The sequence below is a fragment of the Cervus elaphus genome, chromosome 14, assembly GCF_910594005.1.
Source record: "Cervus elaphus chromosome 14, mCerEla1.1, whole genome shotgun sequence".
Lineage (NCBI taxonomy): Eukaryota > Metazoa > Chordata > Mammalia > Artiodactyla > Cervidae > Cervus > Cervus elaphus.
In genome coordinates this window covers 65904606-65921818 of record NC_057828.1, presented here as the reverse complement: position 1 = coordinate 65921818, position 17213 = coordinate 65904606, and the positions used below count along the sequence as shown (strand labels likewise).

The 17213-nt window shown below is 43.0% G+C and overlaps 2 protein-coding genes across 12 annotated transcripts in view; one reads left to right on the top strand and one right to left on the bottom strand.

The window, feature by feature from the left end:
- The window catches only part of SMG7 (SMG7 nonsense mediated mRNA decay factor), a 78283-nt gene extending 66101 nt beyond the window's left edge, over positions 1-12182 (bottom strand). For 5 of the 6 annotated variants that reach the window (XM_043923705.1, XM_043923713.1, XM_043923710.1 and 2 more), the window contains exon 1: positions 12060-12177. In XM_043923705.1, the coding sequence (XP_043779640.1) occupies positions 12060-12088 (29 nt within the window). In that variant the 5' untranslated portion in view covers positions 12089-12177. Of the gene's footprint in view, positions 1-12059 lie in introns of all 6 variants that reach the window. The other variant, XM_043923715.1, reaches the window with a different exon arrangement.
- NMNAT2 (nicotinamide nucleotide adenylyltransferase 2) overlaps positions 12087-17213 on the top strand; it is a 209154-nt gene continuing 204027 nt past the window's right edge. For 2 of the 6 annotated variants that reach the window (XM_043923728.1, XM_043923724.1), the window contains exons 1-3: positions 12087-12224; positions 15101-15233; positions 16651-16734. In XM_043923728.1, the coding sequence (XP_043779663.1) occupies positions 16712-16734 (23 nt within the window). In that variant the 5' untranslated portion in view covers positions 12087-12224; positions 15101-15233; positions 16651-16711. Of the gene's footprint in view, positions 12225-13511; positions 13534-15100; positions 15234-16650; positions 16735-17213 lie in introns of those variants that run through there. The other 4 variants (XM_043923726.1, XM_043923723.1, XM_043923725.1 and 1 more) reach the window with 3 other exon arrangements.

The following is a 17213-nucleotide window of genomic DNA, read 5'->3' as shown; positions in this document are numbered from 1 at the left end:
GAAACAACATACATTTTGTTAGGAAATCAGCTTAGAAAATTATGGTACTCCTATAATTTTCAGCATGCTGAGGTTTCCAATGATGTTACAGATTTTATATGAACATGTCTTTGATAAAATGTTCAGTGAAAAAAAATTATAAAACTATATGATTTAGCCCAATCCCTGTTGTTAAAACTATATACATACATATGTATATACAAGTATGTGAAGGTTAATATACGGATAAACTGAAAGGCTACAAAACCCTGCATGATAGGGTGACTGTGTGCCTGCAACAAAAGAACTCAAACTGTGTATGTGTGTGGAAGTGCAAAGCTTTACAGATGCCCTAAGAAACGTTTTAAACCCAAGTTCATCCTATGGTGGTTCTCTTAACACTACGCTTTTTATCTTTTTCCATCAACAACAAATAAGTCTTCAAGCAAGCAGACCTCTAATTCCCTTTCCCTTTGAAGCATACCTCTAACTCGTTTTTTCTTGGAATATCATCTTCCAGTTGCACTTTACTGATTATCTTACATCTCACTCACCACAAAGTATCTCAAAGAAAATCGGGTTAAGTTGTTGCCTGATGAAAAACTAAATAATTAAGAGGCAGTATTAGCAAAACACATTCTAGTATACTGCATTCCAACTAAACACTGAAATACTAGGCCTTTGGGAAGAGAAGAGATGGAAAAAGGACTCAGTGCAGTCAGTGAACCCATGGAGTTTTTCGGAACAGACTGAGAATATTAATGCATCAATACAGCAATTCTTTAAATACAATGGATTTTAGAATGATGCTTCTCACTTAAGACAAACACTACAGAAGGGAGATGCCATTAAGAACAGTGAGAACAAAATGTTAGTCATCAAAAAGGGTCTACCTTATTTTTCCAAAGACAGACTTGAAAAACTTAAATCCAACGATATTTTACTTAATATTCCGATCTCTACCTGCACCCCCCTCCTGCCAATGCTACAGAACTCTTTCCCTCTCCTTCACTTCCATTCCATGTCTGATCTCAACAGGTGAGGAGTCTATAATGTAACTCCTATCGACCCAAAGTTATTTTCAGAATTACATGTATTCATTAAAAGTTTCCCCTACATAATAATTTAATGATATTCCACATAACTAATTTTTGCCTAAGATGAGGCTACTTTCAAAAATATGGAGAGGAAATTTAAATCTTTATGTATATCAAAGCATAACAAAAACTTCTCTTTTGTCTTCATATTCTGGTAGAAACATATATAACAAACACCAGCCACCTAAATATAAATTACTCCTGCAAGACTAATGACCAAGTTTATTGAAAGAGAACATCAAACTCCCAAAGGAAATGCAGAATGAGATTTAGAGTTCCTCCAACACACTGTTCCCAAGGATTTACTCATTCTGTTCCTCTTCCTGCTGCACTCTACCATTCTTTCTTCACCTGACTAACCCTACTCAACCTTTAAGACTGAGCTCAAGGGCTCAACTACAGAAGCTTTCTCTGAACTCCCAGGTAGTAAAAGTTCCACCTCCCTCAGCATGGCAACTCACTCCAGTACTCTTGCCTGGAAAATCCCATGGACGGAGGAACCTGGTAGGCGACAGTCCATGGGGTCGCAAGGAGTCGGACACAACTGAAGGACTTCACTTTCACCTTCAGAATACTGACGGCATCCCTTGAAAACATTTACCTTGGTATTTACCACATGTAAATACCCCTCAGTATCAGATGAGAATGATCCCCAGATGCTCAAGTCACTTATATATTAATAAAATTGTATAGTGCTTGCATACAGCTTTTGCACATCATCCTCATGTATATTTCAAATCATCTTTAGATTACTTAGAATACCTAATCCAATGTAAATGCTATGTTGTCTAGTCGCTAAACTCTTTGTGACCCCAAGAACTGTAGCCCAGCAGGCTCCTCTGTCCATGGGATTTGCCAGCCAAGAATACTGGAGAGGGTTGCCGTTTCCTTCCCCAAGGGATCTTTCCAATTCAGGGACTGAAGCCACGTCTCCGCGGATTCTTTACCACTGAGCCACCAAGAAAGCCCAAATGCTATGTCAATAGCTATTAATACAATGTAAATACTATGTACACAGTTGGCTGTGCTTGGCAAATTCACATTTTGCTTTCTGAACTGCCTGAAATTCCGCCCCCCCCCCCCCATATTTTCCATCAACAGTTGGCTATATCTGCCAATGGGGAACCCACAGGTACAGAAGACCAACTGTATACTGAAATACCTGTGCAACATCCTCCCCCAGGAAACCACTAGCCTCAAGATCAAAATTCAGTTTATTTGCTTTTATATTCTTAGAGCTTAGCACTGGCATTCATAAGTATTCCATAAATGTTTTGCAAAAATGAAACAGAAGCATAAAAACTCTATTTAAAACCCGTTATGTACATTGTGCATTCAAAAACTGCTGAGACATGATCCCTATCTACTTCTAACTGCAGAGACAATTCACTTACATTTAAAAAAAAAAAAAGTTGTTACAAATTTAAGAAATTATATGTACCAGATGACTGAAAGACATGAAATGCTACAAAGAGTCAATGACTGCAGCAATCACCAGGGTGGACAAGAAATGTTCACAGAGAAGGTGAAACTCCAGAGTGGAGGATAGATAGTACCTCCTACAAGTGAAATGGCTTTGGAAGACAGATTAAAGCAGGAGTGGATAAAGGATTTTTAAAAGACAACGAGTAGATTACTCTGGCTTCTGGTGGCTGATTCTTTTCAAAACGTAAGGAGATACCATGTGGCAGAGGTAGATGAGGGTCACTTTATGGAAGGCCAAGAATGCTGAACTAGGAGCTGCAGCAAGGGAAAGCCACATACAAATGCTTTTCAGGAATAATAACACAGAAGCAACGCAAAAGATTAACTGACAAGGGGACAGGTGGTAGGGCCTGAAGGAGAACCATAATTTAGTAAACATACGTAAATCTGCTTTTTAAAAACACTGACCACAATCTTATGAGATCAATGTCCAGTTTAAAGACAAAGAAATCAACCTCCAGAGATGCTGTTAGCTCAAAAACAGAAAACAGTGGGCAGTGCTTAAAAACCCGAAGTCAGTGCTTTCTTCTCGCTACTTGCAAGAATAGCAGGCTTCGGTATCAGATGAAGACTATTTCAAGAGTATGCATATAAACTGACAGTGCTGGAAATGAAGGAAGAAGAGACAACAGGAAGGCAACATTTTCCAAAGCAGTTTATGTATGGAAGAGGGTGAGGAAAACTGGGAGAACTCAAGGATGACTGTCAGGTTCTAAACCTGAATGGGAAGATGGGGAATAGCGCATGAATGTAGAAAAATGAGAAAACATGGGGGGTGAGGGGAGAGAAGGGTAAGGATTAAGAGTTTACCTTTAAGAGTGTTCAGTTTGCTATGACAGAAAGACTTCTAAAATTAGGAATGTCCAGAAGGCAGTGGTGAAAAATTATCAGATTAGTCAGCACTGGGGGCTAATTTTCAGGCATCATACATAGCTAAAACTTATATGCTTACTGTATGCCAGAACTATCCCAAGGACTTTACACGTGAACTCACTTGACCTTTATAACTCCAAGGGCTAGATGCTGCTACTATCCTCACTTTTCAGATGTGGAAACTGAGAAACAGAAACCTTCAACAGTTTGCCCAAGGCAGCACATCTAGTAAGTGCTCTGAAAACAGGCAGTTGTGTCCCAGAGACCACACTAAACCAGTGTACCCAACTGCACTTTGTTCTGTATTATTTGCGTTTATGCCTGTTGCACTAGTTTATAAGCTCTCTGAACGGTGGGCGTGGTCTCTTTCACCAATCTGTCTCCATAGGAGTGTACTAAGCAGGTGCTTGATAGGTTTTAAATAATGATGAGGGAAGATGCAAAAGTACTGCGATTTCTGAGGGGGGACAAGAACGCTGAAAGGAAACAGAGGAGTAGGGCTATGCCTTTCGTTTGGTCACAAGTGGGGTGAGGTGGACCAGGAAAGTAAAGTAAGAGGCAGGGTAATTACAAACTCAGCACTACAAACAACAGAGCTCACCGAGTCCCCGCAGGCCCCGGAGTGTGCATCGCGGTAGCTCTGAACCGGGTGCTCGTTATGTACTTACTTGTGGGCCTGGAGCGCCTGTGTGCGCTAAGCTGCTTCAGCCGTGTCTGACTCTTTGCAACCTTATACACTGTAGCCCACCAGGCTCCTGAATCCACGGGATTCTCCCGGCAAGAATACTGCACTGGGTTGCCATGCCCTCTTCCAGGCGTCCTTCTCGACCCAGGGATTGAACCCACCGCTCTTGTGTCTCCTGCATCGGCAGATGGGTTCTTTACCACCAGCGCCACCTGGGAAGGCCCTGTGGGGCCTGGTAAAACTACTTAGGAGTGTATTCTCATCTCATCCTATAGAGATCTGGGATATATCTTGGCCCAAACTGAATGTTTACTGATGGGATGGACGGACGGATATGAGAACAACACAGAAAGACTGTGGAAAAGGAAAGCAAAAGTCCTGTGTGTGTGAGAGAGGAAAACCACCAATGGATGAATTTGGCCATTAGGTCTCTGGCACCTTTGGAAAGGTCAAATCCAACAAAGTGCTAAGGAAAAATAGCTGGATTACAAGGGATTAAAGTAAAGAAGATGGAAAATAAAAGGAAAAACATAGTATAGGGCAAACTTGAAATTGTTAGATTAAAGAAAAGCAAGGACGGACAGAGCTTAAAGGGAAAATGAGAACAGGCAAGAACTTTTAAGAGAAAGCTGAGTTTGGTCCATGAAAGAGAAAACTAGTATAGGCAGTGATTAAAAAGATTAAAAGAAGGAACACAGCACATCTGAAATAAGGTTCTAGAGGGAGTAATACATAATCAAGAACAGAGTCAAGGAAGGGATTCTGCAGGACCCCAATGCCAAACCGCTTTTCCCTTTTCCAGACCTCTACCAGCCACCAAGTCTTCAGCACGAACACTTCACATATGTCTAACTCTCTGTCCATAACAGAAAACTTAGAAAGGCCTGGCTAGAATTCCAATGTTATACACTGAATAAGTTAATAAATTTTTTTTAAATGTATTTGGAATAAAGGAGACATGAGATGTTCTTCTTGCCTGAAATGTCAATTTAACCAGTATCTACTTTTAAAAGTCCCAACCATATTTAAAAACCCAGACCAAATCTCACCTCCTTCAAGATACCTTCCTCATCCCAGCTCTATTCGAATAAAGTTCCCTTCCCTTAAACTTGCACAGTACGTGTTTATCACAGCACTTACCAATTCACTCACTAATAACCTTTCTCTAGTATCTCTGAATTTCCCATAGGCAAAGCCCCTATAATTGTGATCTGCACATTAGTATTCAGTAATAGCCAGTAAAATAAAACACAATTAAAAAAATACATTTAAAACTTGTACAGGTTTATATAGGTAAAATCTAAACATGGTGACTAGCCTATTACTATCTAAAACCAAACTGCTAAGAGAAGCCTTAGCCTTATTTGTAACCTGCTGTTTGAAGGAGGTGGTAAAAAAATAAACCTAAGTGAATCTGCACTCACAGGGAACTTTTGGCAATGTGCTGAAACATTTTTGGTTGTCACGAACGGGGCTGAATGATACTGGCATCTAGTGGGGAGAGGCCAAGGATGCTGTTAAACATCCCATGATGCACAGAACTGCTCCCCACAACAAGGAATTATCTACAGCACAAACCCTGAGCAAAACTTACCTAGTCTACTGGAGAATCGTGATGTTTTTCTTACCACAGTCACCTACACTTAAAAAGTGGGCCTCAGGGAAGGTGAAAATAACCTGTCTAAGCATCTCCTCTTACGTGTTAACAAGAAAGGAGTTGGTTACAAGTTCTCCCTTTCTGTGTGACATGTTGGTGAAAATGCCACCACGGTAGTTTTCTGTAACTGTTGATTAAGTCCTTCTAAGTTGTAACTTCTCAGGCCATTGACGTCTATTCACAATTCAAATACAGCTTGATTACAAATTTTAAATGGCAGTATGTGATAACCACCTACCAAAATACCCACATATAGATGAACAATCCACTATCCAGAAGACATTTGCTTAATAGTCTATTCTCTGAAAAAGATCAATCAGTAAAACAAACCCACCTAAACTTTCAGGTGCTTATTCATGCCACCAGTAACAAAAATCTGAAAGGCCACTAGCCCAGGTTGGATGCATGAGACAAGTGCTCAGTGCTGGTGCACTGGGAAGACCCAGAGGGATTGGATGGAGAGGGAGGCGGGAGGGGGGATTGGGATGGGGAACACATGTAAATCCATGGCTGATTCATGTCAATGTATGGCAAAAACCACTACAATATTGTAAAGTAATTAGCCTCCAACTAATAAAAATAAATGGAAAAAAAAAATCTGAAAGGCTAGCCAGGGTTAGAGATGTAGTTGCGGGCTGCAAATAGTATTTCTCCACCATACAACAAAACAGCCCTTTTAAAGTCTGAACTCTCATCCATCCCAAAATTGCCTCATGAAAAACCTGCTATACTAGAGGGTCCAGATCTTAATATAACATATCTTAAAATACAAAACAAAAACTCACCAAGTGCTTCATCGACCATGAAGGTAATAACAGAAGAGCTGTTAGAAAGCAATGAAACACAGGATGGAAAAGGAAGTATACATTTTGAGTCCAACTGAAACAAGTGAAGCAGAAATTAACTGCTGAAATAATTTAGCCAGTTAATATCCAAGTAGGTAAAATGCTATTAACACTACTGCAACAAAAAACAAGACTTACAAGCCACAACAGAGGGTAATTTTTTTCAAACAATTTTACCAGGTTTGGTAAATCAGCCACATTTGGTTGTATTTCTGGGACCAGTGCTATTTTAAATCTTTAGCATCAGAGTGGGGAGGTGGGTGAATGGGTAAGGAGAAGACTTCTTGACCATGTCAATTAGCATCAGTACATGCTAGAGGACTTCTTGAACCTTCCAGCGACAGTGAATACCCAGTTCTGCATTACCAGATTCTTCCAGAATCTGGAGCCCACCCTATTTAGTATTTGTATTTCCCCAAAACGATCCCATGACCTAGTTCTCCTCTCCAGGAGAGAAAAAGACTCTGCTTGCTACTTTATTCAGTCCCATCCCCTCCCTTTATCGCCCTCTGTCTCAAGATTTAAAGTGACAAAATTGATCTTACAACACACTGGATATTTTAATTAGTATTTAAATGACAATCATTTTTCTGCTATCTCAGAAAAAAACCTTGGGGCTGCTGTATCTCTCTCCTTCTGGTAACAAAGTTTCTGACAAAGAACACGCTACTGGAATGCACCTCTCCACCCACAGAAGTATTATGCAGAAAATTTCTACAAAACAGATAAGTTGTAGTCCTTTCCTGTGAAGTGGTCTAACACCAGAGATCAACTTCAAGTGGATCCCACTGGAAAACCTTCAGCGTAAAAAGAATTAAAGACGGAAAAAAAAAAAAAAAGGAGATTATTGGAGTGAAGACGGAGGGGAGTATGAACAGTTGCCTCCCACAACCACAGCAGGTGTTGTTCAGAAGCACCAGTGGCCACCTTTTACAACCAGATTTGACCTGTCTGATATTCCCTATGGCTATGATCATTCTAAGTTCTCATCTTCCAAAACAACTTCAATGATGTCCTCCCTGTCTGGTACTTCAATACTTACCCAGCTCCATTTTTCCAACCTTGACATGTTAATTTCCATATTTCTATTCTTCCAAACGTTATTCTTTTTTTTTTTTAAACGTTATTCTTTTAAAGCATGATATTATACCTCACCTACTGTCTCCGCTATGGCCTATTCCCACCCTCGCCTACCCTTCTCAGATGAACTGTATTCAATACACCTTTTTCTTTTATTCAACAAAGATGGCGAAGTCTTTAAAAATCTTTCCATTTTGTCATAAATCAAAAAAGAAAACACTGAATTCTTAGAGTATTAAATTTCCAGTGTTATTCAGTCTAAAAGCCCCATATTTAAAACCATTTATTTTTATAAAATATAAAAAGGTATTCTCAACTTAATCATTTGGATAGGACTCTAATTGGTCTATTTTAAAAAGTGACACCCCTTCCCCTTTTAACAACAAGAGTCATCATTGTTTCTTGCCCAGAACATCACCCATACAGAGGATAGGCTTATCTTTCCTTTCATCTGCATGCTATTTCTACAACTCAAGACTAATTCAGTCCCCGTGATGCTGACTTCCCTCTCTTTGCCTTACTGAGGCTTCTTACCTCATATCCTCACTTCTCACTCTTTCGAAACTGCCACCTTATTCCCTGATTTGCCACCACCCATTTCAACACCGGACACCCCAGCTCACTTACTGACGAATTAACTCAGCTGAGACAAAACTAATTTTCATCTACATGAGGAAGATCTGTAGCTGTACAGTCTAAAGACTGCCCAGTCATGGTCTTACACCACTGACAAAGGTAGACAACAACAGTGTTCCTAAAATGAAAGTCACAAAGAATAACTGCTATACCCACAACCACACTCACTCAGCATCCTCCCCAAGTTGTCTATAAAAACCAATGGTTCCATATTCATCAAAGGAAAGAAAGTGAATATAATGCTTCCCTGAAGACATTCTCTAGACTCTCACAGCAGATTTTAATTTTTAATACAATGTTTAAAGGTTACTGCCCATTTACAGTAATTACAAAATACTGGCTATATTCCCCGTGTTGTACAGTACATCCTTGAGTCTCTTACACCCAATAGTTCATACCTCCCACTCTTCCACCCCTATACTGCATCCCACTCTGTCCCCACTGGTAACCACTAGTTATATAGCACACTTCAAAAGGAGCGAGTATCTAAAGAAGAGAAAGAGAGAAATTCTGGCTGGTGCAAGTCTTATCACCTCTTCCCATCTCTGTTGACTATTAGCCCTAAGATTTGCTTTTATTTACTTAAGACAGATGAGCAAGGCTGAGAAAAGGTTGGCTTTCAGGAATCTTTATGTGATTCCAGGTCCTACGCCTATTCAATTTTGCCTGTTCAACTTTAGCTGGGAAATTTAGGCTATTTAAACATGTGTTCACTCTTATTCTTTTCTCCCTTCTTTAAAAAACTAAATTCATTGCCAGGTGTCTACTATTGATTTCACAACCCAAGGATAAGTCTTCCTTACCATGCTAACTTTAAAAACACAAGATACTTTAACATAGAAGCCTCTCAAAGCCAACTGATCTTCCCATTAAAAATACCATCAAAGAACTTCCTTGGTGGTCCAGCGGCTAAGACTCCAAGCTCCCATTGCAGAGAGCCTGGGTTAGATCTCTGGTCAGGGAACAAGATCGAAACAAAGACCAAGTGCAGCCAAATAAATAAATATTTTAAAAAACTGGGCTTTTCAAACATCAGTCATCATCATTTAAAAAAAAATACCACCACTCTCCTGATCTGCTTTTCATCATACCTTTCTAGTATCACTGACACCACCTTATTTCTGGTCCTTAACTGCCCACCACACAGATGTACCTTTCTAATACAAAGCTATGAACATGTGATTTCCCTTCTAAACAAACGGTCTCAGATTCCCCATTGTCCACTCATTTTACCCACACACTATAGGTCAAAGTATTCAAGATTTTTCTCTATGGGCACCTAATCAAATAGACTTTCCCTGATCACCCTATCTATATAAAACAGCACATCCCTGTCTTACTTTATTTTTCTTGCTAGTACTTATCACCACCTGGTAAACATATTTATCTGTTCCTATGTTTATTTGTTGCAACCTTCCATCAGAAAATACTTTCCCATGTTCACTGTTAATCGTCTACCACTGAATCCTCAGTGCCTAGAATACAGCAATCTCTCAAGACGTATTCGTGGGAAGAATGGGTGAATTGGGACATGCTACACACAGCATAGTTGGTCTAGAGTCAGAAGACCTATATTTGAGTTTTTGCTTCCACAAACCAACTGTATGATCCTCAATAATTTTAACTTTTGGGGGTTATGCTCTCTTCATCTGTAAAAAGAAGGGGTCAAACTTAATCTATGAAACTGTTAAGTTTTTCCAGCTGCATCACCTTATACTTATGTTTAACTGAACTGAATACTTCCCCCAGAGCCCAATCCTCCTTTCTATGTATCTCTGCTCAGTTTCCTTCATACGGATTCCTCCTTCGCAATCCACACTTCTCAGAATACTGTTTATCCTTAAGGTCCAATTTAAGTGCTGTTTTCTCCTTGAAGCCTAGCAAACTGCAAACTCTGTAAGAGGAGGGTGGAGTCTTACCTTCAGTCTTAGTACTCAGTACAATGCCTCCCATATAGGTGATCACCAAAATGACTGATGAATCATGTGTATGAATGAGGAAATAAAGGAAGCTTTTCCTGATTCACCCCAACTGCTCCTGTAATCTGCTTTTGGACTCATACACTTGGTATCTTCTATGATCCTTACCATAGTTTACTTGCCTAATATATACTAACTTGCAAATTCCTTAAAATTAAGGACTGTCCTGACAGTTTCCATATCTCTCCTCTACAGCATCTATCATACATCTTCACCGTAGTTGTATTTATTAAGCTTATCTGATATGTTAAACAACAAAGGGATAACAAAAGAGAAAAAGGACCTTGAAATATCCCAACGATTCCACCTACCTACCACGCAGTCATTGGGCATACATGCTGTCAGTTAAACCCAGGTATTCCACCATACTTGAAAGATCTCATCCTTCTCTCCTCTACACACACTGCTTAATAAAACGATTACTACCTTCAAAAGTAGAATAGCTACCCTCATGTAGCACTTAACTATAAACCTTCTCTTGCAGGGATCCACTCACACACCAATACTTTCACTTCACTAAATGGCTAAAATGACTTTTCTGCTCCTTTCAGACTACTACCCCATCCAATTCCCTCCTCCACGAGGTATGAAACCACTTTTAAAATCATTTTACCATAAGCTTGCAATTCTTAGTTCTGCTACTAAAAGACAAAATGACCTGTTTCAGGGTCGTCCTTCCCCTTTTCTAAGCAGTGGCAACTCCCCACTTAGTTCTAGGCTCTTAACAATCTTCTTTTCCTGTGCCATCAGGATCTTGACCCCCATTTATCTCTACCTTCAAGTTCTTATTCTGCTTCCATGGAACCTTCCAAGCTGCACAACAGCCGGTGCAATACGCTCTCGATACCATTTACTTGATTCCAATCTGCATCTTCCTTCTCCACTGTGTATTAATCGCCCCCTTAACCCTCCCCTGATACACATCACACTCTCTCACACTCTGCACCCATGCGTCACTCTACCTCGACATACAAGTTCTTTACACCACTCTTAATGGATCTACACGACTCTCCGAATGGTATCTTCCGACGAATTCTAACCCAGTTTCTTCTGGGGAATCCAACCCCGGCCGTAGTACCTCTCTGTTTCCTCACTTCCTCATCCATTCCCTTCTTTATGCCCCCTACCCCTACCCCACCAACCAACTACAGATGACATTGTTTCTCAGTACTTTCAACCCCAGAACGATGAACAAACTCCAGTTTCCGGCGGCCTCCCCCTCCTCTAGGCCTCCCTCCCCGGCCTCCCCACACACCCCAGGTGTGCAGACTTCCACCTGGCCTTTTCCCCAGGCATCGCTCCAGCCAATTCCACAACCACACCACGTTTCCCCGCCACCGGGATCAGACTCCTCCACACATCAGACTTCTCCACACCCACCTCCATTCGGGGTCGCCGCCGCCTCCCCGGGCGCCTCCCCGCCCCGACTCGCCAGCGAGCCCGCGACCCCGGGCGCGCGCACACATACACATTCTCACGCTTCCCTAACCTCCCTCCCCGCACCGGGACCAGCCAGCTCCGCGGGAACTCAGCCCGGCCCGCGGAGGGGGGTAGGCACCCAAGTGTGTGCCCGCTCCGCCCCCTCCCGCCGAGCCTCCCGCAGCCCCCGCCTCCCAGCCGGGAAAAGAGAGGACACAGCAACTCCCCCGCCACCCCGGACGTACCACCTCTGTGTCTGTTGCTCCATGCCCCCAACCTTCGGCCCGCTCCCCCACTCAGTACAGGGCCGGCCTCCACACTCACCGGAGATACTGCGCGCTCTGCAGGCTCATCCTCCGCCGCCGCGTCTTCCCGCGAAGCCTCTGCGCGTCTCTCAGGCTCCTCGGAGCGGCCCCGCGGCACCACGGGTGCTGGCGGCCGCCGCCATCTTCCTCTCCTCCGGCTCCTCCTCGCTCGGCGGGGGTGGGGGTGAGTGAGGCGAGGGGGGAGGGAGCGGGGAAAGCTGCTCTCGCTGCTGCTCCGGCCCTTGGGGCGCAGGGACACTCCGACCCGGGAAGGGGGGAGGGAAAGGGAGTAGGGATGGGGGCGGGGGAAAGAGGGACAGCAGAGGAAGGAAGTGCGGGGGGGGGGGTGTCTCTCGCGAGATTTCAGCGGCGCCGGTCCCTCCGGGTGACTTCCGCCTCTCTGTAGCGCTCCCTCTTGGGATCAGTTAGCCGTGCGGCGCTTGTGCGGCTGCTGAGTGGCCCACTGGAGGCGCTTGGTGGCTTCCGGCCAACCCACCTCTCTCCTCCCGCGCGAGGGGGCAACCCCAGCCTCACCGGGAACATCGAGCCCAAATCAATCGGGAGTTACACTCAAAGTCTTCCCCCGTCTTTCCACTCCGTCAGATTTCGCTCTTCCTTTTTTCCACTCCTCCACTCTTCCCGACCGGAAACGCCGCCTCTTCCTCTTACAGTTCCGGCCCCCCAGTCCCTCGTCTCTGGTCCGCCCTCGCGCCCTAGAGTGACGCTAAGGACCCCCTCCTCTTTTCTGGGGCCCCTCCCTCTGCACGCAGGGACACTATTGTAGGGGTTAGGGTGGAGCCCAGGGATGGAGAGAAAAGAAACCAATCGGATTGGATAAGCAGCTGCCAAGGCAACTGGAGGCTGTAGCTGTATTGTCATAGTAACCAATGTGTGAGGCTGAATGACCCTCCCTTGGCTTAGTGGATTCCCCGAAAAGTGCCTAGGGTTTCCCCTCGGCTTCCCTTCCATCTTAAAGGCCTCCCCCAGGTTGGGAATCCGGATAGTTCTCCTGGGCAGTGAGGTTGATTTTCTCCTCCCTTTCCCTTTCCCGCAGCGATGGGGGAGACCCCGAGGCATTCACCGTGGGCTTTTCCACCCGCCTACGGGCGGGAACCGCCTCCATAGTTTTCCTCTCCGTGACGGACGCGGGGAGGGCCGGGCCTACGAAGAAGATGCCGGGCCTGAAGGCTGGTGGGCGGCGGGCTGGAGCCGACTGGGCGAGGCGGCGGCGCTAGGCTGCGAGGCGGGCCAGGGGTTTCCCCATCACCGGGAGGGCTCTGGGAGGCGGGGTCCCGCCAGGACGGGGTCCCTGAGGGAGGAGAACGGCACACGACTGCCGAGATCCCTTTTCTGCCGACTGGGACATCTGACTCCCCAGCGGGTCGGCCCCTCACAGAAATCCCCCAGACCCCACCCCACAATGGCACTCGGCGACGGAGCCTCCTCGGGAGTTCCCCGCGCGGCCTTCACGAGCCATCTCCTGCCACGAGGAGGTCGGAGTGGGGGTGGGAACTCATCTTGGAAGGCTGACAAGTGGTTTTTCCAGCACTTAGGGCAGGGGACACGGTGCGAAGTTCAGGGCCGCCATCCCTCTGAGAGGCACCCCTCCCCCCAGTGGGAGTCCCCGTTGCTAATCAAAAGCAGACGTCCCATTTCCTTGCTCCTCTTCAAATTTCCTTCTTCTCTTGTCTGTCTGCAGTGTTTTAGAACTCGTCACTGTGTATCTTTTGGGTTGGAGAGGAAAGCATTGGGTAAGATGGTGTCAAGAAAAACAGATACTTGCGCGAAGTTCCAATGAAAGGTTTCTAGGAAATGGATTTTCATTCTTAGACCCAATCTTTTTGAATGATTATTATGTTTATTTTATCTCAGGTTTGAGGCAAAAAAAAAAAAAAAAAAAAGCACAGTAACGAATGGGTTCTTCATAATATGAAGTGTGATAAGTAGCTGGGGAAGTTGTCATCCTAGTGATTTGAAAGAATTATTTAGCATTTTACAAATTATATTTTCCATTGGTATTATGGAGCTGTCCCAAAGTACTTTAGGATGTGTAACGGATAAAGCCCTCCAGGAATGCCGGCCTCGTTTCACGGTTAAAATCAGAATTTTAAGGGGCTATTTTCTTTTGACTCGGTTGGGACACCTGATTCTTTAATGCTGGGTGAAGAGGCACTGTCAAAATCCGTTCGATACCGCACCTCACCTATTAAGAGACTGGACCAATGTTTATGTGTAAATTTGGAGGAAATGAAAGTGCAAGCTGCTTGAAATTAAGTCCCAAGGACAGATTATCATTAACAAAATAGAAACTGAACTATGCCCCCTTGTGCTGCAAGCGTCTACTGTGATGTGGTGTGACACGCGGTTTGATTGCGGCTGTACAATGCCCCCTATCGTCCCTCCTCCCACCGAGAGGCCGCCCGCTCATGGGAAAGAGAGACACCTAGTGAAAGATTGTTCTCATCTCTGGTTTAGAATCCGACTTTTCTTCAACCTGCGAGCCCAAGGATGGAGATTACTGCTACACAGTACCGAAAATGGGTTTCCTCGGTGGCTCAGCGGTAAAGAATCTGCCTGCCAGTGCAGGAGACATAAGAGACATGGCTTTGATCCGTGGGTCGGGAAGATCTCCTGGAGGAGGGAATAAATAGCAACCCACTTTAGTATTCTTGCCTGGAGAATACTATGGACAGAGGAGCCTGGCGGTCTACAGTCCATAGGGTCGCAGAGTCTGAAGCGACTGAGCACATAGGCACACAGTACCTAAAATACCATAGATTTCCTTTCTGAAATTTATTGGTTAGATTTTTTAAAAGATCTTAGAATAAAAATTTTATATTATGTAAAATAACCACCCCCTTAGTAATTACCATAATAACACCATTTATGTCCATGTCTCCTATGTCCAGTCAACAGTATATGGGCACATATCATGACACCTAACAAGCAATCTAGAAAAATATTAGGATCTTCTCGTTTTGAAAACTGGGATCGGAAAAATGAATCTTTTTGTTGTGTTGTTTGTTTAATAAACATTACTGAGCATTTATTATATTTCAGACGTTGTCCAGGTTACTATGGATACCACTGTGGAAGAGACATGTTCCTTGTCTGGGAGGAGCCCACCTTTTGGTAGAGATACCAGAGAATAGAGATGTGATTTGGATGCAATATTATGGGTGTGGCAGTTAAGGTAAGAAGAAAGTGCTTTAAGTGTGCTGATGAAGTTCAGACATATAAGCCATGTTTGTATTTTATAGCAGTTTTCCTAAGAATTTTTCAAGACTCTTCAGTAGCTTTAGTGTCTACAAACCAGATAGAATAGTAATATTTACATTTTACAGTTTATAGAACATTGATACCCATCTTGAAAGTAACTTTAAAGTCAGTGGGATTCAGAAAAATTATGATCCAAGTTTATATATTGCTTAATGTACATTTTCCAATTTCATTTCTTTCTACTGGCCCCCGTCAACAGGTTTGTAGAATACAACCATCTTCCTGCAATATTATTCACCTTGTTCCCCCTGCTGGAAAAGGTTACATCGAAACTAAAAGAAATTAGAGAAGACAAGCTGTTTCATTTTGTTTCATCCTACCTGATCTTAAGTTTTTCACTTTATGCCTAAGTGATTTTATGGGAAAAAAAAAAGTTAGCGGATCTGAGTGCATCCGAAGTCTGCCATCTTAGTCTCTCAAACTTCACTTTATTCCTTGATTAAAGGAAACATTACCTATCACAGGCTTTCTGTGAACTTTAATGATAACTGTATGCATATATGGTGGCTCAGCTGGTAAAGAATCCACCTGTAATGTGAGAGACCTGGGTTCAGTCTCTGGGTTGGGAAGATCCCCTGGCAAAAGGAACAGCTGCCCACTCCAGTATTCTAGCCTGGAGAATTCCATGGACTGTATCGTCCATGGGGTCACAAAGAGTTGAACACAACTGAGTGACTTTTATGTTTTACTTACATGAATATATGAGTGCCTAGCATACAACACTGGCATTTGATGAATGTTAATTTTTTTGACCTGTTGCTCTTTTATCAAGCTAAAACTAGTAATATAGAACTACTGCAGCATAAAATTATTTTTTTTTTAATTGGTCATCCAGTCTTTGTCTCTAACACTCATAAATCTGACCACACACCCAAACTTATTCTCATTCAGTGCTAGAAGATTGATTTCTTTGTCCTCGAGTCTGATTACAGAAAAGAATACAGTATCAGGACAACGTGAGTCAGATTCCAGAGGGTTGAAACTTTAAAAAAACACAAACCTTTTACCACTAAAAACAGCTTAATATAGCCACACTTCTGCCCAAGTAAATAGAGTGGCCAGTTTTCAACCAGACACCAAGTACTTGCTAAGAAGCTACTCTTAACATTGCTATTGAGTTTACTCAGAGTTTTGGTAATCTGATAATTAATATATAGGAAACCTCCTCCCTTTTACTAATAATACACATCTCACCTGTTCCATGAACCCTTAACAAGTACTAATTTATTTTGATAATTAACCTACATATTCTGATTGTTTACAAATCATGTGTACAATAGATACTTCATAAATGTGTTTCTATTTTGATGAGAGTGATTTATCAATTGCAGTACTCAAGGACACAACATATAGGAAGCTGGCCTGTGTTCTCTTCAGTACCACACCTCAGACATGGAACTAAGTGATTCAATCAAGTGAGTAATTCGTTCTCTTCAAATAATGAGTTGGATACAAGTTGATTAAACTCAGGTTGCTGGTTGCTCAAGATTTCTTAGATCAAGGGTTGGCAGCCTTTCTCAAACAGTTCATTTATTTCTCAAACACTGTGAATAGTCCTTGAGCCTCTGGAACAGTCAGGAAGCATTGCAGTTCAAGATTTAAGAGAAGAAACTTCTGGTTTGGGAGACAGTGAGATGACAGTGGTAGTCAGAGCTTGCTCTCTCTCCTTCTCCACTCTCCTAATAATTCCCAAAGGAAACCTTATTAATCTTCAAGAGCTTCTCTTAACTTCCAGTAAGAAAACACTTCTGGTAAAGAACTACACCTTAAAATCCTATCTCCTGTTTTAATGGATGTAGACCATCTGGAGAAGACAGGAAGAAATGCCCATAGGGAACACTGAAGAGTATTAAAGAAAAATAAAACCTTGGCCTCTTGTACTTTATGTTGTCCA